At 44.2% G+C, this 27,701-nt stretch overlaps 2 protein-coding genes across 5 annotated transcripts in view; one reads left to right on the top strand and one right to left on the bottom strand.

The window, feature by feature from the left end:
* Positions 1–306: 306 nt before the first annotated feature.
* Positions 307–27,701, bottom strand: part of LOC120444979 — a 35,666-nt gene continuing 8,271 nt past the window's right edge. Inside the window, exons 2-16 of one of the 4 annotated variants that reach the window (XM_039625004.1) lie at positions 20,030–20,279; positions 18,094–18,734; positions 17,717–17,849; positions 17,359–17,567; positions 15,522–16,970; positions 8,726–9,033; positions 7,715–7,816; positions 7,387–7,653; positions 6,871–6,965; positions 5,755–5,802; positions 4,545–4,636; positions 3,834–4,026; positions 2,195–2,330; positions 1,978–2,118; positions 307–1,907 (exon numbers count right to left, since the gene is read on the bottom strand). In XM_039625004.1, the coding sequence (XP_039480938.1) occupies positions 1,790–1,907; positions 1,978–2,118; positions 2,195–2,330; positions 3,834–4,026; positions 4,545–4,636; positions 5,755–5,802; positions 6,871–6,965; positions 7,387–7,653; positions 7,715–7,816; positions 8,726–9,033; positions 15,522–16,970; positions 17,359–17,567; positions 17,717–17,849; positions 18,094–18,734; positions 20,030–20,279 (4,182 nt within the window). In that variant the 3' untranslated portion in view covers positions 307–1,789. Of the gene's footprint in view, positions 1,908–1,977; positions 2,119–2,194; positions 2,331–3,833; positions 4,027–4,544; positions 4,637–5,754; positions 5,803–6,870; positions 6,966–7,386; positions 7,654–7,714; positions 7,817–8,725; positions 9,034–14,759; positions 14,890–15,521; positions 16,971–17,358; positions 17,568–17,716; positions 17,850–18,093; positions 18,735–20,029; positions 20,280–27,701 lie in introns of those variants that run through there. The other 3 variants (XM_039625005.1, XM_039625006.1, XM_039625007.1) reach the window with 3 other exon arrangements.
* LOC120444982 lies at positions 20,482–26,830 on the top strand. The gene is made up of 4 exons (XM_039625009.1): positions 20,482–20,643; positions 22,372–22,499; positions 24,472–24,525; positions 24,732–26,830. Exons 1-4 carry the CDS (start codon positions 20,562–20,564, stop codon positions 24,957–24,959), a joined length of 492 nt encoding a protein of 163 aa, XP_039480943.1. The 5' UTR covers positions 20,482–20,561; the 3' UTR covers positions 24,960–26,830.

The raw sequence follows: 27,701 nt of genomic DNA, 5'->3' as shown, positions 1-27,701 counted from the left end.
CCTAATACTCTAATTGGAAATATAGGATGTTAGCTGACTGTTAACAGATACATATCTGTTAGCTAACAGTTTCGGGGGATGAGCATCTAGATGGTAACGAAAGCTACTGTGTCCGGGTTAAAAAAAAATTAAATTAAATGAAAATAAAATTGGCAAACTTCAAAATAATCAATAATAACGAATATTTTTATCATTTTGTAATATTTAAACTAACTTCAGCTTACCCTGTTTGAAGACCACGCACCTCATAAGTAAAACACGATATTAAACAGTTAAATTGAACTTTTCACATTTAATATACACTCATTAGACATATATTATCGGAGCGGAAAAATTGAAACATGCATTCAATTGATAACTTCTCACCACTCTGCTGCTTCTTACATTTATGGCTGACTTTCGCATTTCCTTATACAAGGTATGACAAACTGTGCAAAATCGAGTGTGCTTTATCACTTTCCTATATAGTTTTCGGCTCGAATTCATTCATATTGAGCGAGAATAATACACAGAGTTCTGGACAAAAATCAATTACAGCTATAAATATTTTAACTATCTGGTTTATATCGGATATTTTACACACATTTTAGGATGCACGTATTTTTTAGGTTTTCCTTCAATATTCCAATTATTCCAATGCCATGATATTCGTCAGAACACGAATCCGTTAAATTCCATTGTGCTGCAATTGTTGGTGATTATAATACTTAATGGACATTTATAATACATTTAATGGACATCTAGATTTTTATGGAATGGAGTGTGTTTTGCCCTACACTACTAGTGTTCTAGTGCTCACATTAATAGTTAAAAATCTACAAATTCTTTATCCGACCTCAATATTTGATACAGCAGGTCGCATTGCACACGTTAACAAAATGGTTTTGCTTAGGCTCTTGATTTAGTGGACCTTGTGTAAAATCACATATTGCATTAATGTAAAACTACGCTGACATGAACATAAAAGTAGCCCTTGTGTGTAAATCTAGTGTTTCTTGCATATTTCTGTTATCTTTGATTAATTTTGAAATGGTCCCGACTAACTTGAGAAACCTAGGGCGTGCGGATTGTGGGTGCACGATGGGCTTCTTTGATTCAAAAAAATGGCTTTGGTTAACAATTATGGCATAATTCCTAGGTCTATTTAAGCGCAATTTGCACAATGTGGTTAATATATATTTTCTGGTTCTCAATCGATCAATTAAATTATGAACTTTTAATCCACTCAACATTCATGTGAATAATAATGCCATTTTAAAATGCGATTCAATGCCTTTACAAATGTATAACTACACGTATATAATTAACAATAAGTTTCATTCGGCGGCCAAGCGCCATATCTTCAAAAAATCAGTACAATTGGTATTCATTCGTCCATGAACAAGGGTAAAATATTATTTTCTCATTTTAAAAATTATTGCTTTATTTTTTTTTGGATTCCTTTGTATTTTGATTTCTTTCAATCCAAAATATAACTAATTTATTCCAGTCGCAGCTAGGGCAAGGCGACCCAAACAGATTCGAGCATTGTAAATTATCCCAACTCATGCTTAGAGGAAAACGAAAACCATAAGAAACCAATTACAAATAATAGTTTTATATTTAGACAAACTATATACAATGATTAATGGAGGAAATGACTAGCGTAAATTAAAGCTAAACTTATGCACAATATGTACAGTTGGGAATAATACCCCCGGTAGTAGTCGAGTCTGTTTTTTTCTTTAACTTAGGATCTTGCATACTCTATAGGAAACTTGTGGATTACACTTTTGGTTAATTTCGGTGCTTAGAGTACATGCAGATTCTCGCAGCTTTTCGACTTGGAGTCCCGAGTCCACACGCGGCCCAAAAGACCCTTGACTTTCAGGCTGGTGGAGGTCCTTGATCCACGGTATTTGCGGGGACTGCAAGAGAGTAGGGTGCATGAGCATTGCGTTCTGATTGTGATGGCCTGTCGGCGTGGCGATGACTCACCTGCTTTGGGCACTGCCCGGGGGCGTGGCCACCGCCTCCCCCAGCGGACCCAGCGGTGTATTGGCATTCAGGCAGCCAGCATTCAGCGGCGAGCAGGCGCGTCTCTTTGACTTGCGAATCGAACGCTTTCGGAACAGATCCCTGTGGCAAAACAAAAAAAACATAATAACCAAAAATAAATAAAGTGAAAATTATTTATCAGTAGCTCAACACCCACCTGGACTTTTCGGGATTCTCGAGCTTGAGCCGTATCTGTGATAACAGACCCACCAGCAGCTCGTCCACGTTGTGATTAATGCCCACCGAGGTCTCGATGAATTTACAATCGTAGGCGGTGGCCATGGCCTTGCCCTCTGTAATGAAAGACACGATGGAGAGGTTAAGTGAAAATGTGTGGAAATTATGGCCAAAAGCATCACATTCAAGCTTAAGTTGGCCGCCCATCATCCCAGTTAATCAAATCGAATGGCCTCGCTTAGTTAACTCGGTGTTGGTCGTAAAACCTCATCCTGGTCCTGCACTGGGATTTGTATCTAAACATGATGCGGGAAATCCTACCCATCCCAGCCCATCCGTCACGTCTTGTCCACAGATGTGTACACAACTCGTAAAATCTGAAGCATCAAAGTTCGGTACACCATGCGTATGGTGACCCTCCTGGTGCAAATTTTATGACAGGCGCACATTTTTATTAACAATGTGACGAAAGTTACATATATTTATTTGTATATGTAATTTTCGGTTCGCTTTATTACAGTTTGATAGGCAGGTCAGCTCTTCCTGGGCGCTTAAAGACTTAAGCTCTTAACCTTCCATTTTTGATTACAGATGGAATAGTATCCTAATTAAAGGTAAACAAAAGTTTCGCAACATTGGGCAATATTTACCCCCATTGGATAATTAGTGCCTCACTGCCATCATTAAGTATGCCCAAAAGTTAGGAGGTAGAATTGGAAAGCACATTAAATTTGTAAAAAGGTTTTTAGAGTCTGTGGAGTGGCAAAATCACCTGTGACGCACTAACGCACTACGTTTTATCCATATTTTTCCAATCAGCGTGACAATGTATAGATTTATGAATATATCTTTTATCCAGACGTTTCTGGGGCAAGAGCTCATTTTATTATTGCCAGAGGCATACAAAATTCTATAAATACTTTATGAAATTAGGGCGTCGCATTAGGTGGACAAGAGCTCTCCACCCAAATTCCAGATTGTGCGTTGGAGGTGGGCTGTGGATGGTGGTTAGTGGGTAGTGGGTAGTGGGAGGCGAATGGAGGTCCTGTTGTCGCCCTGTTTACAACAATAGGCTTATGGGCCTTAAACCTTGAGCGGAACACATGCCACACGGGACGAAATGTAATCAATTTTGCGCTGAAACAATTTCCCTCCACTGCCATTTCTCTGGCTGAGCTGGGGAACCCTTTCCAACCACCACCCACCCTTACTTTCATAATAACAAACGTAATTTAACGGAAAATATTGAGTTACTTAGATGAAAGCGCCCGAGTTACCTTGGTCTTAAAGGGAATCTGATATAAAAGTCAAGTGAAAGCACTTGAGTAGACAAAAAGACCCCCGAAACTGGCGACCCTCGGGAAGAGTGGGGCATTTGGAATCACCTCCACTTAAGATTCCGGCTGTTTGGGTAGGCGAACCGCCGGATGACTTCCGCTTGGCAAACTCTTCAGCTGACCCTGCCCGACGACTGTCCTGTTTATACACTCGAAGTACATCGCTATATATACCCATATATAGTAACAGACCCAATCGAGCGCAGTTTGTGATGTTAATGGGGAGGGGGGAATTCACCGAAACCTCCCACATATTTATTAGCATTATAACGTGTCGCTTACCTTCGGAGGTGACCAGTCGACTCCTGGCCAGGTCGGCCTTGTTCGATACCAGGATGACTGCCTTCTGGGCGATGTTCTGATTGGTCCAGAGCACCTGCAGTACCTGCTCCGCCACACTGAAGCTGCTCCTGTCCGCGGCCGAGTAGATGACGCAGTAACCGTGCGGATCGTAGTTGGTCAGGCACTCATCCGGCTGTGAAAGGATGGAGAAATGGCGGTGACACCGAAGTGACATTGAGTGAGGTTGAGGGCTTTGCCAAAGTGTGATTTCCCGCTGCTGTGTGGGTAAGTTGATGGCCGTGCATGCTAATGGCATTATGAAATGTCACAGATAGAGTGCAGGGCGCCGGATGGATGAGCAGGTATGTATGTACAAGTATATATGTAATACCACTGGTCACAATAATGGCAACAAGGCTTTAGGGCCTGCATAATGGGTGTTTCGAAAGCACCTAAGTCCATTAGAGAATCAATTTGTTTCAAGTGCGTGTGCATGTGATCGCACTATGAAGAGCACCTGCACTTTATGCAAATAGGTAGATATTTTTGCAAAAAAGAAAGGACATGTTCCATTTCAATAAATTTTTAAAAATATTTCAAATTTATTTCCATTTAAAAGAGAATTGTTCTTAAATTATGCATTCCGCTACGTTATTGTGACCACTGTCCCATACCCTTGAGAAGATTATGAGTGCTTTGAAAGGTACTTACAGTCATTTCGGTGTATCCATGGTCGATGAATATCAGCTCGGACTCTTCGCCACTGAGTAATACTGAAACGGCCTTCTCGCCAGACTCATCATCTGCACACATTGAAGGGGAAAATCGAGGTTAGCACCAATGTATTAGCATGTGCTCAAAGCTATAGCTTAAGTTCGATAACTCAAATGTCAAGCAATGAAATGATTTACAACATTCACTTTTAAAAGTGCAGAAACAAAGAGCATGTGCATGTGTTTTAGTTGGCTGCTTGTGTGATGGGCTTATCTACAAGTGTCGTCCACTGCATGCGACTGTTTGGGTGTCCATTAGCCAAGTTGAATGAACACAGCTTCGGGGATTCACCGGAAGTGCTCACCGGACTGCCCCGAAATGTATGCTAATGTATGGGAAATTAAATTGGCCCCCACAAGTATGCAACGAAATGGGCGCCACATGGACTGCACGGAAAACCCGCCTGCAAATGGGTAGTGAAAGTGAGGAGGGGTAAATGCTGGGTGAATGCGACTTTGTTTGTGTGGGACTGAGTGTTTTCTCAATTATTATTCATTTAATGGGCTCTCTGTTTGCCTCTTTTTTAATTAAAAACGCTATAGGTGAAGCTGTGGCATTTATAGTTTTGAATATATGGCACGACCATTATTTCATTCCCATCCCTGTCCCCAGGTGGCAATCAATAATTGCAGCCAGAACGCGAGGCCCAGCATATCATTAATTAAATTTCATTAGTTGTGTTTGGGATGTGCATAATCATTTCAATATCGAATGGCCTGCCCTCAAGGCTGCCGCCCATCGACTGACTGGCCATAAATCACCAGCGAAACAAAGGCCGCATTCATTTGACAATCGACTGTGGAGCGGTCTATGGAACTATATATTATGTATCGCTATATTGGCTAGTTGGTGTTATATTTCTTTTTCGTTTTTTTTTGGGCGGGGGGGGAGAGGTGTTCTAACATCCGGGGCGTGGCTAGTGGGCGGGACCAGGTGTGTTTCGGAGTTTTCTAGCTTTCAAGCGCAGGGCTAATGCAATTGTGGATTGAGTGTTTGGTTTGGCTAGTTTTGTTGAGTTTGGTTAATTTTATATTGGAGAGTCGAAAAGCGTTTCAATTAGGTGTATAGAGATATTTGGATAAATATTAAGGAGTAGCATAGTTAACAAGGTTAATAATTATATTGTTCAGTTGCTGGTTGCTTTTACCGTCGGCGGCTTTTTCAATTAGAATGCGTATATCACAGTTGCCTAGATCTGATTACAATCACGATTTGTTGTTGTATGTACAAAGATGTTGTTGTTAATTCGGTTGTTGTTGAGTTTTTTCAAGTTTTGTAGGGTCAGTTTGAAACATTGAGTTGAATGATTGGTTGATATTCGGAATGGAGAGAAACAGAAAAAATTATCATTGCTTTATAAAACAGTATGATACATTAGCGGATTTTCGGTATGAGGTTTTGTGTGTTGGATAAGCAATTACACTGGGACCGTTTGCTATATATATGTATATATCATAAGGAATTTGGATTTGATCACAACCAAAAATCGTTAAATATCGCACTAAAAATTTCCAAATAAGCGACGAACGACAAAATTATTTTCATTTAATTTTTCCATTCGCTGCCAACATTTATGGTTTTGTTCATATTTTTTTCCCCATATTGCTTTCGTGCCAATAGAAATGTTTATTCGAATCTTTTCATTGACTCCCAGCCAAAGAATGAAACAGTTTTCCGCGGACGTTTCCATTCCTTTCTAGAGTCGCAAAAACCCAAAAATGATCCGAAATTTATTTTCATTGCAGCAGCGTTTGTTATGCTTTATGCCAATATGTGTTGACCCACCGAGCGGTGCCAAGTGCTCGGCGCTATCATAAAACGCCCAAAGCAAACGAAATCAAACAAAAAGCGGGGAGTACGAGTACAGAGCTATGGTATAGAAACTTTCCGAACACGGAATCATAAAAAGCCATGTGATACGGGGGCAAACAGACAGCACAGACGGCACACACACTGAGCAAAATAAAAAAATCTAATACAAATATAATATAGCCAGTATAAGACAACATAATACAGCAAGGCAGCTACAACATCGACTAGGCAAACGGAGGTAGTGCCAACAAATGCGCTATGAAATAATATCAAGTAAAGCCAAAGCGCTCGCTCACAGCCAGCAGACAGACATGGGATGACACGGTTGGATACTGGGGATACTGGGGACACAGGGGGCTATGCAGTGCTCTTTGGGCGGGAATGGAGTCCGGAATACGGAACAGGGTAAAACGGATGCAAGCATCTCCGGCGGGGTATAGTACAAACTCACCGATGCTCGTGTCGTAGGCGTGCAGGTACTCCGACGTCATGAACTGCGAGACGAGCGAACTCTTGCCCACCGCAGGACCTCCCAGCATCAGGACCCTGGAATCGGGAAACCGTAAAATAGGAAAGCGGAGAAAGTCAATTAGTCGCCCTCTTTATGTAACTATTATCCCAAGCTATCGAACTCGATTGGCCCTTATTCCTATTGTTATTTTAATGTTAATTAGGTTACTCTTGACCTTTCAATTTTGCAATTAAATGCAAATGGATTTCAAAAGGTTGCGGGGTAGAGCATTCAAATAAAAGCCAGACATTCTGGTCGATGCATATATCTTGATTTATAATGTGCCTTTAATTGTGCGGCCTTGACTAATGATACGCATCTGTTTCACAATGAAACCCACAAATAATATTTATTGCCAATCTCAGTTTTCGCATTTAATAATTTTTCCCAACTAAATGTTTTTGCTTAAAGCCTTACAATAAGTTTTGTGAGTTTAAAAATAGAAAACGAACTCACCTGTAGGGACCGTTGCCCGGATTGGATGTGCTGCTCTCCCGGCTGGAAGCCAGCGATGTTCGGGCGGATACGGATGCGGGGGCGGACAGCTGCTGCTGGGTGGTCAGGTGCTCCGTGCTGGAGTTGGAACTGGCCACGCTGTTGTTGGAGCGACTGCGTCGGCTCTTGAGGGAATCACCGCGATTTACCACACCCTTGCCGGTTATCGAGAAGTGTCGCAGTCTGTAGTACTCCTCCTCTACACCTGTATTCGGCATGGAAGCCACCCTAAATCCAAGATAAATGGGTTATAACCATGTTAACTAAACTGGGGTGAATATAAACCCACCTGGATCTCTGCTGGGGCAGACACAACTGATTTGGCCTTCCGGATGCTCGGCTGCCGGGCATCTTGACCGATTGCGAGCGGCTGTGATGTGGTGAGCCATATCTGAAATCCGAACATGGTGACCTCGTTAGTACCATAAACCAAACTAGAAATGCGAGTCCTCCATGTTCTCAATCTCATGTTCTGTCACTCGGGGTTTCAAAAGGGGAGAAGTCAACGAAATACCAGTTTAACCCTAAACTGCAGCTGACAGCGCTTTAATGGAGATCAAGATATGCATTTCTTACCCGATGCCGACACCAACAGCCGCTTCACTGGGCTCACCTGCCATGTCCTTGGAAACTGTGAGTGCCAACGGGGCAAAGGACATGTGCATGGTGTCCTTGGGCGTCGATGCGAACTAACCACAAGCCAGAAATTGGAAAATATTGATAATTCAAGTACCCAATCTCGTGAACAGACCGAAAACTAATGAAATGCTATGCAATGCAATGCAATGCAGCTTCGTTGGTGGAATATTTAAAATGTTTAAAATCCCATATCTGACAATCAAATGCAGGAACTGCGTCCAAGAGCATGTCAGAAATATTTGTTTATCTGCTGATTTTTCACAAAAACAAAAACGGAAACTGGCAACAGAAACTTTGCAAACTGGCAACAGGTCGTATGAGTAATTTGAAAAGTTATGAGCCCATCATGGATTTTTCTCGTTCGTTTTTTTCCCTACGCGAGTTTGTTGCAATGCAAAACGGCTGGCAGGTGAAGGCTATAAAGCAGTCCTCTGTTTTTTGTTTGTTTTTGTCTTTTTTTTTCCCCCCGTTTGCCGTTTGGCCATTTAAAATTTGATTGCTTTGGTCCGAGCATTTTTACGAGAGTCTTAAAAATCGATTGCCATTCAATCGGAAATTAAATCTCCGGCCGGACCATAAAACGTAATCCGTCAAAGGTCAGGACGGTTGGTAAATGGAAGGAGCAGTAGGAGGAGGATCGCTCGCAGCTCGTACTACATACCGCATCTCAAAGTCGCGCAGCTCCTCAATCGTGAGCGTGTTGGTCACATCCAGCAGCTGCCTCATGTTCTCGTCCCGCTTGTGCTGTTGCTGCTGCTGCTGCTGATGCTGCTGCTGTTGCTGCTGCTGGAGAGTGTGATGATTGTGGGCGTGGTTCTGGGGGTGGTGGTGCAAGTGGGTCGGCGGATGGGCCAGCTGCTGGGAGTTGCGCTTGCGAGCCACCAGCTCCTTGCCCTGCTCGACGCTGATGAAGTCCCCCTCGTTCTTGATTAGCAACGTCTCGACTGTATTGTCCAGACTTAACGAGGGCTATAAAAACAGAAGAAAAAAAAGCGATGAGAAAATGTAAAGAGGGTAAAGGAAACATCAAAAAGAAAAGGGTGACTGTCGGAAGTATCGTTGATTGTTAAGCGGATTGCTGCTTTTTCCAATTGAATCGCAACTACTCGACCAAGTACTCATGCCCCGATGACTTCATTCATTGCCACCATGAGCTTATAAATTTTTGCAGTGGTAGCACTCTGCCACTCGCCAAGGATTCGCCACTCTTCAAGGGTTTTTCCCCAGCGATTTAAAAAAAAAACTTTTTGCTTTATCTACACACCTTGAACAGGTGTTCTGACAGCCCATGCAAAAGCCTGGAAAATGCCGTAAACCTCTGCATTGCGTGTCTGCAGTTGCAAATTCAAATACGAATAGTTCCCGGCATTCGTGTCGAGGTGAATTTCCACTCCCGCAAATTTATGTTTTGCCTTCGTTTAACTGGCCAAGGACTATTGACCAGAATTTTGCCTGGCTTTCAGATAATAGCGCCTAATGTTACCCCTAATAAGCTTCTGCTACAGGCCTAATTTTGCTAACTACTTCCTTCGTTTCTAACTTTTGAATCAAGCAACTACCTTCCACATAACGAAGAAATCCAGTTCGAAGGTTTATTCAATTAAATAATAATACAATAAAAATCACATTTAGCGATAAACAACCTACTTACAATTGCAATATTCATTTTGATTCATAATCTTTATTGTAATCTGCTGGTACATTTAGTACCATTTCTATTGTGTTCTAATTGGTGTAGAAATTTCTCTGTTCTAGAAACATATTAGAGCTTGTACTTCTTGGAAAACCAACCAATTTATTTAAATCTCTTGTAAGTGCGGCAAACAAAGACTGCCAATAAACAAAACTCTATCAAAGTTCGGCTTTAAATTTGTGTGTTTCTGAGCAGAAAACAAATGACTGCCCATCGCCAGTCAGGTAAATTAAACCAGAATTTACGCAGACAGAAATGCTTGCACCATAAATTACACCAGCACTCGCCAAATATACATACATTTCGCCAAAGTCTACCTGAGAACGCATACCCACCCACCCGTATGGACACATTTATTTATTCAGCAAATGCCCAAATTAATTTGTGTATTTTATTGGCAGGCATGACAGTAGGGAAAAACGAAAAAGTTCGCCTGCATTTCCACCCAAGCGCTAATTAATAATGTGCGAATGTGTGTGTGTGTGTGTGAGGGGCTCTAATGATTCCGCCCACTAAAGGTTCTCGATTTCACAGCTCCTCCTATTTAGACATTCCCACACTCGGCACATGTATTTCAAGTGGCCAAGAGGGAAACTTTTGGGTATTACCAAGCCAGGGGAGCAATTTGATGGCGCCGAAAGGGGATGCGACACTTTCGCTGATGACGAAACCATCGCGAAAGTCCCCAACATCGCACAAGCAGTGACGCCGTACACGCGGCGTATGAGTAATATTGCGTTGGACATGCTGCTATGACGCTGCTCTTTTTCATCTTGGCTGCCATTTCCCATTTTCCCCATTACACAAACGCCGAAAATAGTTTTTCTTGCATCGCTTAGTGCGTTGCTTCTTTTCTTTTTTTTTTTTTCATTTTTCTCGATTATTTTTAGCATCGCATTGCATTGGGGGAAAAAAAGTTGCTACACACCCCAGAGTTCCCGAAAAAACGAGAAAGAAAAGAAGTGCGATTAAGAACAGAACTTCTAGGGTAGCATTTAAAGGGAAATGATTGCCGGGGGTTTTAAAGTTTCCAAACATTTATTTTTTTAAAGCTCTCTATTGTTTTTGGTGTCCCAAAGTTTGTAGCTATGAAATCGGAGTAGCTTTTGTGTAACAAACCATTTAAGTTGCTTTAAGACTGCACAGAAAAAGAACTTTAACTTATTTCAAGGCATTCTAAACTAAGTTTAATATGAAAACCATTTGTTATTAAGATCCGTGGGTAACCCACAAGTCATATTCCCATTTTTATCAGTTTCTCGCAGGGAATATTCTTATAGATTTCATGCTGATGCTTTCCAGTACTACGCAGCGCATTTGTGTATCCAAACTCATGAGAATTGGCTATTAAAAAGCAAACCGACTGGAGGTGTTAGGAAAATGTATAGAGCTCCCCGAAAACATTCAAATAAAATGTTGGGAATTTCGAATCAAGAGAAATCGAGGCATCCAGGCCCAAAAAAAATAGGATTGTCAAAGGAACAGTCTACGTGCAGAGTGGCAGGAATCGATGGCAGATTGGCTGAATTCAATAAGTTTTGGAGGAGAAAACGAAGACGTGAAAACCAGAAGCAAGTGAACAGATTGGAATGCAATTAGATTCGGTTTTGTTTATGGCAAATGCAAACAGAAATTGTTATCAAGTTCCCAGACTTAACTGTGCAGAATGTTCGCATAGATTATAATTGATATTACAGGAGCTGCCAGTACTCATTTCACACCCCATCGACTTGCAAGCTCTCCAGCAATTTGGGCATCGCTTAAAAATACATTTAGTTTGGCAAGTATGTATTGAAAATAATCGCGCGCCATGCATGCAAATCACTTTTCATGTTTTTGTTTCATTTTTACGCCGCTCTGTGTTCAATCGCCTGTAAAATCCGGCTGAAAAAAGACGGTGGTCGGGGGGGTGGGTGTTGGCCAGGTTTTCTGGCTATTTTCATGCCGCACGAATATTAAGAATAAATTGGTGAACTCGGCAAACTCGGAAAACTCGGAGAGCTTGATGTGGGGTCCGGCCAAAGTGGAAAACATATCATTACCGCATGCAGACGCTGTTTAAATTGCGATTTCCCAAAACACCATAATTTTCACGCCGCACACTAATCACGATGTTGGCCGAAATGAAAGTGTCTGCGATTTGATGTACCGCTTTTTCCCCAAAGTGAAACATTTCGGGTGATTTTTCCTCGTTAGGGATTTCTTTTCCTGAAACTGAATCTGAGCACGCGGCAGACAGCTGAGCAAGGGCAAAGTGCAACTTTAGTAAGGTTATTTACCTGCAGCAAACTATTTGCGCTGCTGGGAAATGTTTCCGCGAACGATTACTTTTGGTATGTTTGGCATATGCACAATAACAAGAGCAGAACGCTCGCAGATCTATATCTATATCTATATCTCCTTGTTGCTGTTTATTTATAGCAAAGGTTTATTTATGGCTGTGCTGCAGCAAGTGCAGTTGCAGATGCTGATGCTGATGCTGATGCTGATGCAGCTGTATCTGTATCTGTATCTGCTGTTTCTGCAGCAAATGCAGTAGCAGCCTTCGCCAAACCGAATGGGGTCAATGAATTTGCCATCAAAGTGGCAAAGTGGAGGATGAAAGCAGGTCCAGGTGTGCGGGGGCGGTTCATAAATCAGCTAATTAATGTCACTTTGTAAGGCAATTGTCCTCGAGCAGAATCGCACTGAGCGGCCTACTGAATCCGCCCAGAGACACAGTGCCCTCAAAATGGCAGAGGGAAAATGGTGGAGCGTGATTATGAAGTAGCTGCAGGGGTCACAGAGTATCAGCAGCCAGTACAGGCGGCATCAGGCATCAAGTGGCCGAATTAAGTAGCCGACCCGTTGGCAATTATCAAGTATACGCAGTGTCCAGCTGCGAGGAAAGTTCAGGTCCGGCCGGGCAATACTGTTGCCAATTGCTGGGTTCAAATCGCTGTGCTAAGGTTGAGGTGAACCTAATCGAGTCCGTGACCACAAAGCAAGCGTCGAATGTTTGGCCATAAGTGCGCTATAATTAGCCGCATTGGATATGGATTTTCGGCCCTGGCAGAGTCAATAACCGTTTCTCCCATTTATCATTTATCAATGATCGGCAAAATCGGCAACTAAAAGAGTGAATGGCCGCGGCGCTAAGTGAAAGTGCCAAAAAAAAATATGCTGGGGTAAACTGACCTTTGAAGGCTGCGGCAGCGAAATAATGGCCAATTAACTTGTGTAGTTGGCTAATTCAAATAATAGGTAATTAGTTGTGCTCAGTCTTTTGTAGTTGCATTTCATTGGCTTGCGTGTTTATGGTGGAAGTTTAAGGTCCAGCAAGGACAAACCTTAAGCGATTTATGGCATCAAAGGCCGTCGAAGGCCATTGAGCGGCAAATGCACTCTCGCACACATTTGCGTGAAATCAAAGGAAGCCATTCGACCACTCAATGTAAAATCAATAGGAAACAACAACCAACAATGGGAAAAACTGGGGAAACATGTTTGCGTTTCTGCCGATGTTTACTTTGAAGGTGGAAATGGCATGAGTGGAGGAGAGTGTGGTGCTGGGTGGATTAGACAACCTCCAAACGCCACCAGCCACCTGCCACTTGCCAACCGCCAACCGCCACCCACAAGGCTGCAATCGCCAACCAAGTGCGTGCCTGCTAATAATTCGCCAAAGGAGCGGACAAGGTGAGCAGGTAAACTGAATCGAAGGAGGTGAGAGGTGAATTGGTAGATAAATCGCCAGGTATCGTATCGTCCAAGTATCTGGCTGGGACGCATGCAATTTATGTAGATTTATACCGTCTCGATGCCCGCACACGCACACCCTGAATCCATCTGAAACTTACGGTGGCAATCGATCTACGCGAGAAACAATTACACTTTACACCTGATTGAAGGTTGGGCTACTAAATAATGGAGGATGCGCCACGCTTGGTTCTTGGGAAAAAAAATCTCCACTCCGCACGTCGTTTCTTATGGCTTGTTTTTGGGATTGGAAATTCAATTGAATGGTACATTATACTCTTCCTGCCAGTATGCTGTGCACATATCTATATCTGTTGTTGTTTTTCTTTTGCACCAGGAAATGCCTTCGCGCTGAACATCTATAATCTATCTGAATCTATAGCTGTATATGTATCTGTTTCTGTATTTGTATCTGTATCTACATACCATATATGCACTTCTACAACCCGCCCAGCGATTCGATTCTCTCTTTATGCATCACGGGCAAAAGTGCGAGGAATAAAATGCTAACTCACTGCCGTTTACAATGAAATCGTTAAATAAACTCGAACAGATAGATAATCTATATCTATATCTATATCTTTATATTTGTTTGTCTGGGCTCCGTGACAAGTTCCCGCCCCCTTTTGCCGCCACTTTGGCGGCCTTTGCTTTCATGTTTTTATGATCCGATGTGAGCAAGTAAATAAATAAGGCGAAAACAACCTGCGATCTGCTACGGACTCTCTATAAACTGGGCAACTGGGTCCCGCTTCGTTGTGGTAGTTTATTTTGACATCTGTCATCGGGGAGATGTTCGGAAAAATAAAAAATATCCCCCCCTCGCATTTCGCTGTCACTTGCAACATTTTAATTATTTACGACAAAATTCATTGTGGGTCAGAAACTCAGAAACTCATTCACCGAAAGCGGCGATTGTGTCGCAACATCCCATCAAGTGGGTGTCCACTCTGATAACAAGCTATCCGAATTCCGATCTAGGCAGGAATTCATCCATAACCACTATCGCGGACCCAAGCAGAGCGGAGCGGACTGGAATGGAATGGAAATTTATGACCAAATTGACGTCATTGTTACTCGATAAATCTCGCATTTCGCATATCGGCTGTTCGATGGATCAAGCCCATCAACTTGTTATCTTATCAACTGAGGGCTTATTGTTGCCCCCCCTCCTACTAGTTGTTGGCTCATTAGGAAAATCAATCAAGCGGAAGGCTTTGGGGGACTTTGTGGCGCATAGGAAATATAGCTGCAATATAGTTACCTCCTTGTAGCGCTTTGAAAGACTGCGGCAGATGCGCTTGTAGAAGGGCGCCATATTACACTAATTCACCGGATTTATAGACTTTGAATACGGAAATATCGTTAGGAATTGTTTAAGGGATTTATTATCCTTTTTACCGCCTTGATTGTTCGTAAGGCACTGCGTTTACATAGCTAACACAAACAGGTTGGCACTTTCAGTAACAACACGATCTCTAGATAATAATACTTCAGTGTGATTTCTCGCGTTTCCGCTGCTTAATGGCGATGCTTTGCTTTCGGATGGCGCTCTATAACTGACGAGATCGGTGGCGCGTGCCCCTCTTTTTATTAGCTGTGAAAATCTGGCGAGAGAGAGAAAGCGCCAGAGAGGAAAAGTGGAAAATTGGGAGTGGATGTGGGAGCGCAGACAAAGCGGTGCGATATGCGGAAAATGCGGATAATGGGGAGCGGAATTGCATGGCAGGCAGCCATGGGTTCCCACAAGGGAGCAAATCGAAGCTGGAGAGTTGGACAAAGAGAGCTTCCGTTATCCGTATGTCCCCACACAGATGTGCTCCCAAGAACATTATCAATAGAACCGGCCCATAAATCAATAAGTACTCATTATCCGCGAGCACCCCACATTGGAAAATTTCCTGGGAATCGGCAGCACACATGCAGGTACTATCCTTAGTAAGAAATCACGGCGCATCACGATTAATATTTATAGATTGCGATCGGAAAGATTCTTATTCAGTAGCTTAATCCTAGGAGAACTCACCTGCTGCACGACGATGGTGGCACGTGGCTGCTTGCAGACGGCGGCTGCCTCCAGGGGATTGGCGGTCACGTTGATGGGTCCATTGCCAGCGGCGTTGCGATCCTCCGTTTGGATGTAGAAGTGCTCCTCCTTCTGGTGGCGCTGCTTGTTCTTGAAGGATCTGCGGCGAGCGGAGTCCGTGGGACTGACCGCGGACTCGCTGCCCGGACTGGGCATCTTGTGGTGAAGATTCAGCAGGGAACCGGATCCGGAACCGGAAACGGAGCCATGCTTGGGCGGTATCTGCTCAAACTTGCTGGCAATGTCCTCGAACTTGTTTAGCTCGGCGTAGGAGTGATCGCTGGGCGAGGAGGAGGACTTGGCCTGGGGATAGAAGGCATCCGACTGCGGCACATACTGCTGGTTCTCCCGTATGGTTGTGTGGATCACCGAGTCCGGTCGGATGCGTTTGGAGTTCTTGCGCGACGGCGGTCGATCGCGCTCCCAGTCGCGCTGCTCCTGGTAGTGCTGCTGCAGTTGCTCCTGGTGGCTCAATCGCGAGTACTGCTGGAAGATGTCTGCTCCCGATTTTCGCTCATACACGGAACAGTTTTCCGCCTCCGAATCACTGCTGTTGCTGGCCGTCGTGGAGCTGGGAGCAAAGCACTCGCGCTGGATGCGCTCGTAGTCCAGAGCCTCCCGATCGAAGGGGAACATGGTACCGGGACCGGTGGCCTCCCGCAAGCATCGTTCGCTGCTTCCGCTGGAGGAACTGGATGAGTACTTGCGCTGCTGCGCCGATGGCGATAGTTGGTGCGGTGGAATGTTCTGTTGCGATGGTCGCTGTTTTTGCTTCCCGGAGCTACCGAAAAAATTCACATCCTTCATGGTGGGCGGCGCTGAGCTGACCTTGGATATGGCGCCCGTGGAGGCAATGGGCGTGGTCCGGCGCTTCTCCCGCTTCGGACTTGCCCGGCGACTGTGCGAGGGCGACACGCTGGGCGAGATGTGGTTGGGATCTCGCTCCCGGGGTCGCAGTTTCTTGCTGCGATTGCCAATGCTGTCGCCGCTGCGCTCGTCATCCTCCTCGTCGCCTTCACTGGCGGCCATAACTCCATTTCCTCCCACCCCGGATCCAGGTCCTCCTCCTCCTCCCACTCCTGCTCCACATCCTGCGCCCGAGCCCACTCCGGTGTCTTTAGCTGACTCATTACCATAGTTCTTGAAGGAAAAGTGGCTAGTGGACTTTTCGCTGCTGCGCGCCGACTTCGGTGACTGCGGGGGATCGAAGGTGAAGTGCTCCCGCACTCGAGTGGGCGGTGGAGCCGTACTAGGCTCCCGCTCCCGCTCCCGCTCCTGGCGTTGGCTACCCGGCGAGTGACCGCCCGTCGGGTGGCGTCGCTGCGAGGAGAGCAGTGGCGTCGTGGAGGACGGCTCGCCGGTCAGGATGGACAAACAGGACTCCTGGCTCTGCAAGGAAACGTAATAACACCATAAGGCCAATATTCTCTTAGAAAAAAACTCTTTCTGAACTGATTAACTGCTGGGTACATTTATGGAAATGCACTGGCAGTTTACGACTTGTAGGATAATGAAAATACTGTCCAAAGTGGATACTCATGTTTAACTAAAGCACTAAAGCAATCAAAGAGTTTTAAGGGATGCATAAAACTTAAAAACGTTTAAATTGTTACAAGTGCCTCATACACATTTTCCATTTTGAAGAATAAAGCACAATTCTGACTTTAAAAAGAAATAGGGACCCATTTCTGGGCGCAAGTGAATAAACTCATGATTCAGTTGCGAAAATGTTTGCTCCGCAAGCGGATTTAATCCGGAATTAAATTCCGCCACGTACCTCGACGCTGTCCTGGAGATTCATGTCGGGCCTGGGCGGATACCTTGAACAGCTCGTTAGTTCCAGCTCAGTGGCGCCGCGTCCATTGGTGCCTCCCCTGCCGCAACCCATGCCACCGAAACCCTCGTGCTCCGAATCGATGTGGACGGCGGTGAGCAGTGGTTCCTCCAGCGAGCTGAAGAGCGGCTCACTGGGACCCGAGTTGTCACCTGGCAGAGGAGCGAAGGAAACGAAAGAAGGTCGGAAGAAGGTATGAATAGCAGAAGGCGCGGGCCAGATTGATTAGTTGATTAATTAATTCGGCCACACAAGGACATCAATCAAGCAATCAGATTGGGATGTGTGTGAAGCAACTCACCCATGTCCAGGGAGTCGCACGTCTCCGAGGTATCCGTGTGGGTCACATTCGTGATGAGCGTGCAGGCGGAGTCCGTGGACGTGTTAATGGTGGTGTCCGGAATCGAGGCTGATGAGGTGCCCATCACCACCAGCTGCAAGGGGATTACAGGAATTACTTCTGCACTGTTGATTTTTAGCACTTTTAAAATGGATTAAATGCAAAAAGCTCTGTATAATCTCTGCCAATTTCTGAAGCCAGACTAATATATAACCAAGTGTCTGTATTAAATGAATACAAATGGCTTAGAAACTAGTGCTTCTGTGGCACTTGTATCTTTAAGATACAAAGATATTTTTGTATAATTTCGCAACATTTTGTTTTCCATATATACATACTTTTGGTACTCCGCCTGCCGTCGTCATATTGTGCATGGGTCCACCAACGGAGTTGTGATAGGCACTGGACACCGGATTCAGGGGTAGACCATTCAGTGGAGTCGACGACGTGGTCGAGGCATTGATCTTGTTCTTGATGCTGCGTCCGCTCTTGAAGTACAAACGCCGCAGGGCAGTGGCCGCCGAGGAGCCGGACGCACTGAATCCATCGTTGTCGGAGCCGCTGGAGTTGCTGCCTCCGGAAAAGAGACCCGAACCATTGAGCTGAGCTGCCGCCCTGGTCGCCGTCGGCGTCGATGGCTTGGATCTGGACACATTGCTGGGTAGGGAAGAGGCATTCGATAGTCTTCGGTTAGCACCGGAATGTGGTGACTGCGTTTGGGACTGGGACTGGGATTGGGTTTGCGACTGGGCGGGTGATGAGGCTCGAGGAGCTTGCGGTGACTTTTCGCTCCTTCCACCCGGTGTTTGTCCCAATGCCAAGGCCATCATCGCCGCCGATCGGGTGCTCATGTAACCAGCCGGTGGCTTGGACTTGCCGGTGCTGGAGCTGCTGTTGGAGTTGGAGTTGGATGTGGCTCTGGTGCTGCTATTGTTGCTGTGGTTACCCTGTGCGGCATGAGCAAGAGATGCCGTCATGGCTGTGTGGGAAAAAGGGATTAATAGTCAGCTTAGAGACATTTGCGGTTTCCTTTCTAGCTTTTACTTTCCTATTGCGGTTGCTTTATATGGTTTTGCAGACACAAACACTAATGGCTCTTTGCTTTCTAAGCACCATATGTATATACAAACTGGTTTCATTAAACTTAAATGTAATTGAAACTTCTTTGTACCTGTACTTCTGGAATAACAAATACAAAAGTTCCCATATAAATGCAGTTCAAACGATAACTAATAGCTGTGAACTACTACCCCGCACACCACCAAGCATTCGTAGTTCGCTCCTAAATCAACAAATAAAATCGATGGACTATAGCGTGACATGGGCACCTTACTCGTCGATGGCTCACATGTTGCGCCATTAGGTGAGTCAACCCCAAAACGGGGGGTAGCTGAGCTCCATTCTCCGGGGATTTTCCCTGGCCACAAACGCCGAGAGATTTTCGCACGTAAACGGGGCGAACTTTTCGTGGAAAAACAAAGCACACAATCAAACAGCGCTGAGATAATAATCATCAAATAATCGAATTCCATTCCACAATTAATTGTGCGGACGACAGAATATCCCGGACATCTCACTCCCGCCATTTATGGTTGTTTATCCAGGCGCACTCAAGAAGATTCCCCATTAGATGATGGCCATCGCCATCTCCCCCAAGCTTATATATACATATGCTAGTCCACTCCATGGACGACTGTCGCCTGGAGGTCAGGGAACTCGAGGCGCATAAAAAGAGGTCGACGGCGACGAAGAGTTTGGCCCAGAATTTGCGAAAAGTTTGACAGGCCCGGAAATTATATGGGCAGGGCCATTTGCATGTTGCCATTGTACATTATTTACACAAATGTCGCGAAAACTATGTCAACTATCAGCCAACAGCCATCGGGCCACAAATCTTACTCGACACGCAGAGAAAATAAGTTCGAGTTGATGTCATTAAAGCAGTACTTTTCAATGCAAAGAACACAAAACCATATTTCGAAATAAAATGGGAACATACGCTTACTAAATGATTTATACGAATTGTACTACTCACAGAGATTATGATCAATTATTCTGAGTACCAGAAGTTCTACAGTGATATTATATATAATGGTGTACAAAAGTATGCAACGCTAAATTTTCAATAGTCTGTCTACAAACATGGAGCATTGATTTAGCTCAACGCATACTTTTAGACACCTTTGTAATTAGTTTTGCTACCCAAGTGATTTAAAAGCCAATTACGTCAAAGTAAATTTGTAATTTAATTTCCATTGAGACGTGTGCACCCACCTCTGGCTCCTCGGCTCCTGGAAGATGCAGTTCCTGCTCCTGCTCCTGCTCCTGTTCCTGCTCCTGCTCCCGGTGCGGTGATGGTGCTGCTGGCGGTGCTATCGGCGGCGGTGCTGGTGGAGTTGCTGGAGTTGGTGGTGGAGGAGGAGGCTGAAGTGGGCGGCGATGTTATAGGCCCCGCGAGGGCGGGGTGGGGCGTTGGGCTGCTGGTCTCGCGGAAGATGGGGGAGCCGGGGACATAGCGGTCGGGCTGTAAGCAACAAGAAAAAGCGTTATTGTTTCCATTAATTACTGTTCAAATAGAGTTTCATTCCCTGTTAGCCCGCCGATAAGGAGTGTGTACCTAAGTATGCATATCGATATGTTCTTATTATTGTTGTTTGGCATTTATCAAACATCAAACGACATGGACGGCTATCGAGCTCCACTCGAGTCAGTCAAGTGCCAGTTGTCGAACGATTCCAACGATTCCGGGATTCGCATTCGCATTCGCAGCTGTCAGAGCTCGGAAATCGCAGTAGAAGTCATCGCCATGAATCCGCCGCACGGACTGTCAAAATCCGTACTCTTCACGGTGCTCGGCGTCGTCTTAATGTCAGCAGCTTTCTCGCATGGTATTTCTAACTATTTCATCTCCCATCTCCCATTACCCATTACCCATCATCCATCACCCATTTCCCATTTAAATCCTAACCTTACCCACTGATTGGCACTGAGTGCCCGCTTAGCAGGTCGTTTTCCGCTTAACTTAATTAGCTGTTTTATTGCGAAATTGCCTTGCCATACGACTCATAACTCATCGGAAATTTAGCGCGAAAAATCAGGTAAATTTAAAATGTGTTCTTGGCACTCATTTCGCCTCACTTTTCTGGGCATTGGACATAGAGACCTGATTTTCCCCCACTTGATTCACCGAACTGTGCCTTCCGTTCTATTCTCACAATTCGGTGCGGTTCGGTTCATTTTCTTCTGTTTTGTTGTCGAGTTCAGCTGTCGACGTCACTCGCCGATGACCACATTCAAATTTATTGATTGCCTCACAAAAGCTGATACAAATCATTTTTCAAAGATCTCTGTAGTCCTCCTCCAGTCACAGTGGAACGGGCGGATTTTAAAAGCGGCATCCTCGAGGGCAGCGAACTGAGGGCACTCAAGCTCAATGGCTATCCTTAGAACTGAATTTTACATTTATGCAAATTACAAAGGACTTGGTTTTAATTTTAGAACCAGCATTCATCCCCCACAAGTTGCCATCAAGTGTAAATAAATGTTCCAAATGGTTACACTTGATGTCAGTTATACTTTTGGCATACAGTTTACGAATACATCACTCACACGCCATGTTGACATGATGGTATGCTGGTGTAAATCAATAGGAAATTAAACTAGAACCATATTAAAAAAAAAGTTATTCCCATGATAAACTGTTTGAAAGGAATGCTGCTCATTTATTCATTTACATGAGTAATACTTTGAGTTTTTTCTTGCATGGTACCGACTATTTTTATATACCTGAGTAAGCGCTTGATTCCCGCAAACTCGTGACATTTATTTAGCGCCGATATCATATAAAATATTTAGCATTTTTCGCCGATTAGAGCCCATTGTGACTGCCTCACTCGGGATGATACAATGTTCTATCTTTCGAATACCGCGAACCGCATCGAAGCGTGCCAAGAATGATCCCGGCGGTCAAGACTTTTATGCAGAACTCATAGTGCAGATTGTGAACAGAAATAGATTCGTGTTCGTGGTAAGCGCTAAGGATTTCGATACACACCATTTCAATGTCTTTTGATTTCTTAGATTCATGTATAGCACCGTATAGCATACACCATTGTCGAGGGTCGAGCAAAAAGTCTCGTGTCATCAATCCGTTTACACATCTCGGGCCGCAGAAATTGTGGCCACTAGTGGGGCCATTGACGTCACTGTTATTACACAAAAGGCTGATTCAAATATAGATTGTGCTATTCGTATAGCCATATAGATAAATAGATAGATAGATAGATATAGCCGGCGATACATGTCGAGGACGTTGTCGTGCCACTTGGCAAATAGACAGAAAGTCTGCTGCCAAAATTCTCACTTAAATTCAATTAATTATTGTGTTTTTATAGCCGCTAATGTTTGTTTTTGTCTGCATCCACTGCTCTGGGGGGCTGGCTATTAATAAATTCTAAGAAAAGCACAACGACAACGCTGTGATGATCACGATGATCATCAAAATCAAAATCAAATTTAAATTCGAATACACGAAACGAAACGAAACGAAAACGAAAGCCAACGTCATGACCTCGTTCAATCCTCTATTACAAATACATATATCTGGTATTTTGCAGCGCTCGATTGCTATGTGTGCACCTATTTGGATGGGTACAGTGATACCTCCTGCCTGAAGAACGCCAGTGCCGTTACCGTGCTCAACTGCACCAAGAAGTACTGTGTGACAATGCGCGTCGAAATGCGGGTAAGTCGGTCATAAATACTTATGCACTTTGTAATAAAAAATAGAAACGTGGAAAAGAAATCGAAACAGAAAAAAGGTAAAGTACTTAAGTGGTTCTCCCTCGGCAGTTAATCTACTTATAGTAAATTCCTTTAGAAATAAATACTTTTAAAGCCTCTTGAAAATAATTACATTTCTAGAATAGCTTTAAAGATGTTAGGAGTGATGTCTACTAGGGTTGGGTAAAAAAGAAACAGACTAAAAAACTACATGTACATGTACATATGCCGTACAAATTTCCACTCTTGCCACCACACTGTGCATGTGAAAAAGTGAGTGGAAGGCGGAAAAACTTCGGCCCTATCGTAAAACGCCCGTGGAACGTGCCACAAAATGCTCCCGAGCGTCGGCAAACGGGAATTGTGGAGCGTTTAACTCTTCACGTATGCCGTCAGCCATCCGCAGCCATCTGCAGCCACACTCGCTCCCGCTCCCGCTCCCAATCTTCGCAATCCTTCCAATTTGGAGCTGCCGCAGCGCAGCTGTTGCGGCAACAAAGTGGCACATGGAATGCCTGATTTTTATGCATCGCTCAACTTTGTTTGGCTAAATGTTGCCACTGCTAAAGTTTCGCCCCTTTTTCTGAAATTAGCGACTGCCACATAAGGGATGAGCAAAAAACAAAAAAGAAAAAAAGAAACAACGAGTATATACGAATACAGACGGAGCCATTAAATCGTGCCTGCTCTCCACTTCCACTAATTGAATACAGAGCTGCACTTTCCGCCGGCCCACGCGGCGTATGAGCAATGGTAGCTTTAACATTGAGTAACTAAAAGTAACCATCTTGTCCTGCTATTTACTCAAAATCAATTTGTTTTCATATACCAGCTTACATTTGATATTGTGCAAGTAAACAGAATGCAAAAACGTTGTTATTCAAGTAAACATAAATTGCTGTCAGTAAAGTAATTTTAGTTAAATTAAATGTTTAATATTCCTCATCGAATGAAGTCAATCGGGCTAGACATTTTGCCAGTTGCAAAAGGTTTAATTCCCCCTTTTTATGTTTCTGCAATCAAGTGCAGACTTTTCGATTATTTTCACAGTATTGACGCCGCTTGTCTGGCATTAATTTTCACCAGTATGCGGCTCAAAGCCAACGAGCAACGAAAGTGGTTGTAAAATAAGCCCAAGAAGCGAAAACAGAGTGCATAAAAAATCCATTACCATAATTTAATGGAAAGCCAGGAGGGCGTATAAGGCGAATAAGGAGCACATACAGTGTGCACAGCGGATACCACAGCCAACAACTCCATGTAGCCGTTGGATCCCATGGAAGGCTTAGGCCAGCTTACGCCCCCACAAAGTCAACTTTGTCGCCTCTTTGAAGCCCCACTTCCCACCGAAAGTCTTACATAACCAAATGAGGTTTCCAAATTTGCTAGCGTCTCATTAGACGGGGCCGAAATCGCTGATTGAATTCCATGCGGATCAAAGCCGCCTGCCGAACAAAAACTTATGTTAGTCGCATTGCCAACGCTCGCCAGTCAGCTGCAATGCAATTAAAACTTTACCCGCCCAACAACCAATGTCCCTAGTGCGAACTTTGTTTACGCATTAGCTTTCGGGCCATAGATTGCTTCGGTGCCGCACATCCACATCCATATCCACATCCACATCCACATCCACATCCACATCCACATCCACATCCACATCCACATCCACATCCAAATCCACATTCACATCATATGCATTTCACCCTTTCACCCGCTTTTTGCTCGTATTTCTTTTTGAGGCACTTGGGACCTGGGGCATTAATTACTTTGGCCGCTGAAACGAGGGCAAATGCAAATTCGATTCGCAGATACGAAATGCAAATAAGCCCCTCTGTGAGCAAGCGTGATGATTGGTGGCAATGGGAAAGTGGGTATCATTAATCAGTCGCGCATACATTTGTAATGTGGATCTCCTATTGCCATTGCCATTTCAGCGCAACTCGAGCAAGGTGATGTCCTTTCAGCGCGACTGCCAGGACAAACCGCTGGTAAGTGAAACCACAGATGTTTGCAACTTTGTGTTACCTTTATATTGTATTTCAAAGTTGTTTAACCGTAAGTGCTTTCTCTAGACTTTCGAAGACTTTTCTCTATGTCTTGAGTTTGCAGTTTCATTTGAATCTTACATTTATGTTCCACTTAAAGCAAGCTTATTTGATTGCAATACTGATTTCCTGATTTCTTTCTCCTGCAGATGCAGTATGGCAATAAGCCAGATGAAACGTTTCGCACTTACTTCACATCCTGCCAGCAGGACCGCTGCAATGGACACGATGGTCGGATTAGGAACTCGACAAATGGCAGTTGGGGCAGCGCCATACACAACGCTATTGTTCCTGGAAAAGGTTCTGGTCAGGTCGTCCTTCTTAGTCCTTGCTTACCTTTACTTTTGACTATCATGGCACTTTGCCAGTTTCCATAAAGCTTTCACTTTTAATACCCCACCAAAATGTGTATCAAAATAGTTGCATGTATTTTGTATTCATAATTGCAACTTACTCATTTTAATAGGTGACTTTAGTTGAACTACTAAATGCTTGAATTTAACAAGGCTCCGCTTTATCCTACTATAACATCTAACTGACCCAATTAACGTGGTTTTTTCATGATAAAGCCAGATACCTTTCAGCTAAGCAAGGTCTTCCGATAACCAATTACAAGGCCATTAAACCTGGCCACACCAACTAATTGCTGCGGTTCGAGGCCAGTTGCAGACAGGCGATGAAAAAGTGTAGCTTGACTGTGGATCCTGGATGCAGGATACGGATGGGCCGTGGGCGAAATCAAACCACAACGGTAATTGCAGCGACCGCCAGGCTTTTAGGCCAATATCATTGGATCAAAGGTCGCCTTTGAGTTCCGGCATGTCCACGCGCTCAAGAACGACGATGAATTCCAGCTAATGACACTAAATGGCAACGCTAATGGCGTGTTTCTAATGGATTCGCTGACATCTTTACGTGTCGAAAGATGAAAACTCAAGTGCGATGTGCACAAATGTAATGTAAATTCGTTTTTGAAGGCTGGGCCCCCAAAAATTGCAGGCCAGTTAGAGGATGCCGCGCAGTAGCCTCGCAGATTCGACTATAATTTTTTTTTGGGTTAGCAATCAGTTTGGTTTGCTGATTTGTCTGTTTGCCTTGCCTCATTTGAGTTGCACGGAATAAATCTGAGAGAGCTTTGCCAAGTCCTTGACTTCTTAAGTACACATTTCTGAATTTGTGTTTGCCAAGCTCCACGCATTAAAGTACCCATGTGTAGAACGCCCGCCCGTTTTCAGTTTCCAGTTTCCAGTTTCGTTTGACACGCTTTTGGCGCTGGCTAAAAGCAAACAGCCAACAAACAAACAGCTGCGACAACAACAAGCACAACAGCCAACTTTACACGCCCCCTTCTTCCCACTGACAAGAGCGAAGTGGTAAGCGAAAAGTGGACGGTGGCAAGTGGGCGGTTCCGCCCCTTTCGTATTTCCGGTTTAACTCCCTTCCGGCCAGACAGACAGCAAAAATCGAAACCCAGTCGCAAAGTGGACATGTGCTCTGCAAAATTGAATGACACGCCGATTTTCTACACTTTTATTCACACACTTTTACAAGCCTTTGCTGATTTAATTCAATTTTAATTTTAATACCTTGGCACCTTTAAGAAATGTATGAGTTAAGCACAACATATAATATTCATTAAAACATAAAAGATAAAAGAACTTTTTCATTTCAAAAGAACTCAAGTTGCAGGCCGCAAAATGTGGAGCGTTCCCTAATTAAAACGTTTTTGGTCGCAATACAAGTTATACAAACAATTATTTGTAATTTCTTGCAAATTAAGACAGCGGCAGTAATGCAAACATCAAGGTGGCGGCACTCCCAGGGAATGAGGCTACTTAAGAAATGCCACAATTTCGGAGCAGGAAGTAATTTTTGCTCGACAAATATTGACTTGATCCCAATACGAAGACAGCGCCGTGAAATAACTTGAAAGCATTCCGCCTCCACCCAGCTGAGGTGATCCTATCCCAGCGAGGAGTGGGTAGTGGGTGGTGCAAAAGGCCGGTGGAGAGGATGAAGATGCTCACTTGACGGTGGCCACCGCAACGGACCATAAACAACGGAGACACACGAAAATGGGCAGCGGTTGCGGTTCACTTTTTCCCCATTCGTGTTCGCAGCTATCCAGCCCCCGCAGAGAGCTACGGCACTGAGAGAAATTATCTACCAAAACGTAAGAAATTACTTAGTTTAGAACATGGTCAATCTATTTTCAAATGATATCCAAAACATAAGCAGTTATTTAAAGAACTCTGGTGACCCTAGAAATCGCATTGATATAAAATCAAAAAATTATAGTATTAGTTTTTAATCACAATAAAGAGGAATGAAATAAAAGCTAAGAATGAATTAAACTTGTGAATGAATGGAAAAGACTGAATAAAAAATCAAGATCAAGATGAAAGAAATACTTGATATAAATATTTGCTGGACCGACTGCATCAGCAGCCATTTAAATAAAACAAAGAACATAATAATGAGCAGCAAAAATCACTTTCACTTCGTTTATTTATATTTTTTTCTTCGTGTAGACTGTGAAAAGGTGTGCTTACTGCAGAAATTGTAAATTCACTCGCCACGAAATGAGGACGCCACGGAATGTTGACAGTTCTCGTGAGGATGGGCCATAGTGATGGGCTGGTGCTGCGTTGGGATTGGGATCGGGATGGCATGGAAATCGAAAGGGGGGAATGGGAAATGGTTCCACATTTCTGAGTCAGCGGGTCGTCTGCACTAGATGTGCTGTGGGTTTTCTGCTTTTGGGTCTGGGGAATTGCAAATAGTTCAGACCGATTGTGATTGTGATGCCTCGCGCGGTCTGGTTATATGGCCAATTGGCAGTCAACAATGGCTGGATGACCCGATGATGATTCCATTCCAGTACCAGTGCGTTGAACCCGTCCGTCTGGACGGCGTACAGTGATGTCTGGTTGATTCCTTCACCCGCTCCGAGAATTGCCAATAAAATAATCGCACAAAGCTAGCGAAATGCGTGCCGGAAAACTATGCAACCCTTGTCTGCTCTGCAATATCCAATGCATTTGTAATTGTCTCTGGCTGTTTGGCTACTGGGATACCTTGTCCGATCCGGGTTATATTGTCCTATAAAACGGACAGTT

Source organism: Drosophila santomea, chromosome 2R (genome assembly GCF_016746245.2).
Source record: "Drosophila santomea strain STO CAGO 1482 chromosome 2R, Prin_Dsan_1.1, whole genome shotgun sequence".
Taxonomy (NCBI): Eukaryota; Metazoa; Arthropoda; class Insecta; order Diptera; family Drosophilidae; genus Drosophila; species Drosophila santomea.
The sequence above is the reverse complement of the archived record's forward strand: the minus strand, read 5'-3'. Positions and strand labels throughout refer to the sequence as shown.

Coding starts and splice junctions, on each gene's coding strand:
- LOC120444982 (XM_039625009.1), top strand. CDS start 20,562: ATGAATCCGCCGCACGGACTGTCAAAATCCGTACTCTTCACGGTGCTC. Junction 20,644..22,371: donor GTCAGCAGCTTTCTCGCATG/GTATTTCTAACT, acceptor GGTATTTTGCAG/CGCTCGATTGCTATGTGTGC. Junction 24,526..24,731: donor ACTGCCAGGACAAACCGCTG/GTAAGTGAAACC, acceptor TTTCTCCTGCAG/ATGCAGTATGGCAATAAGCC.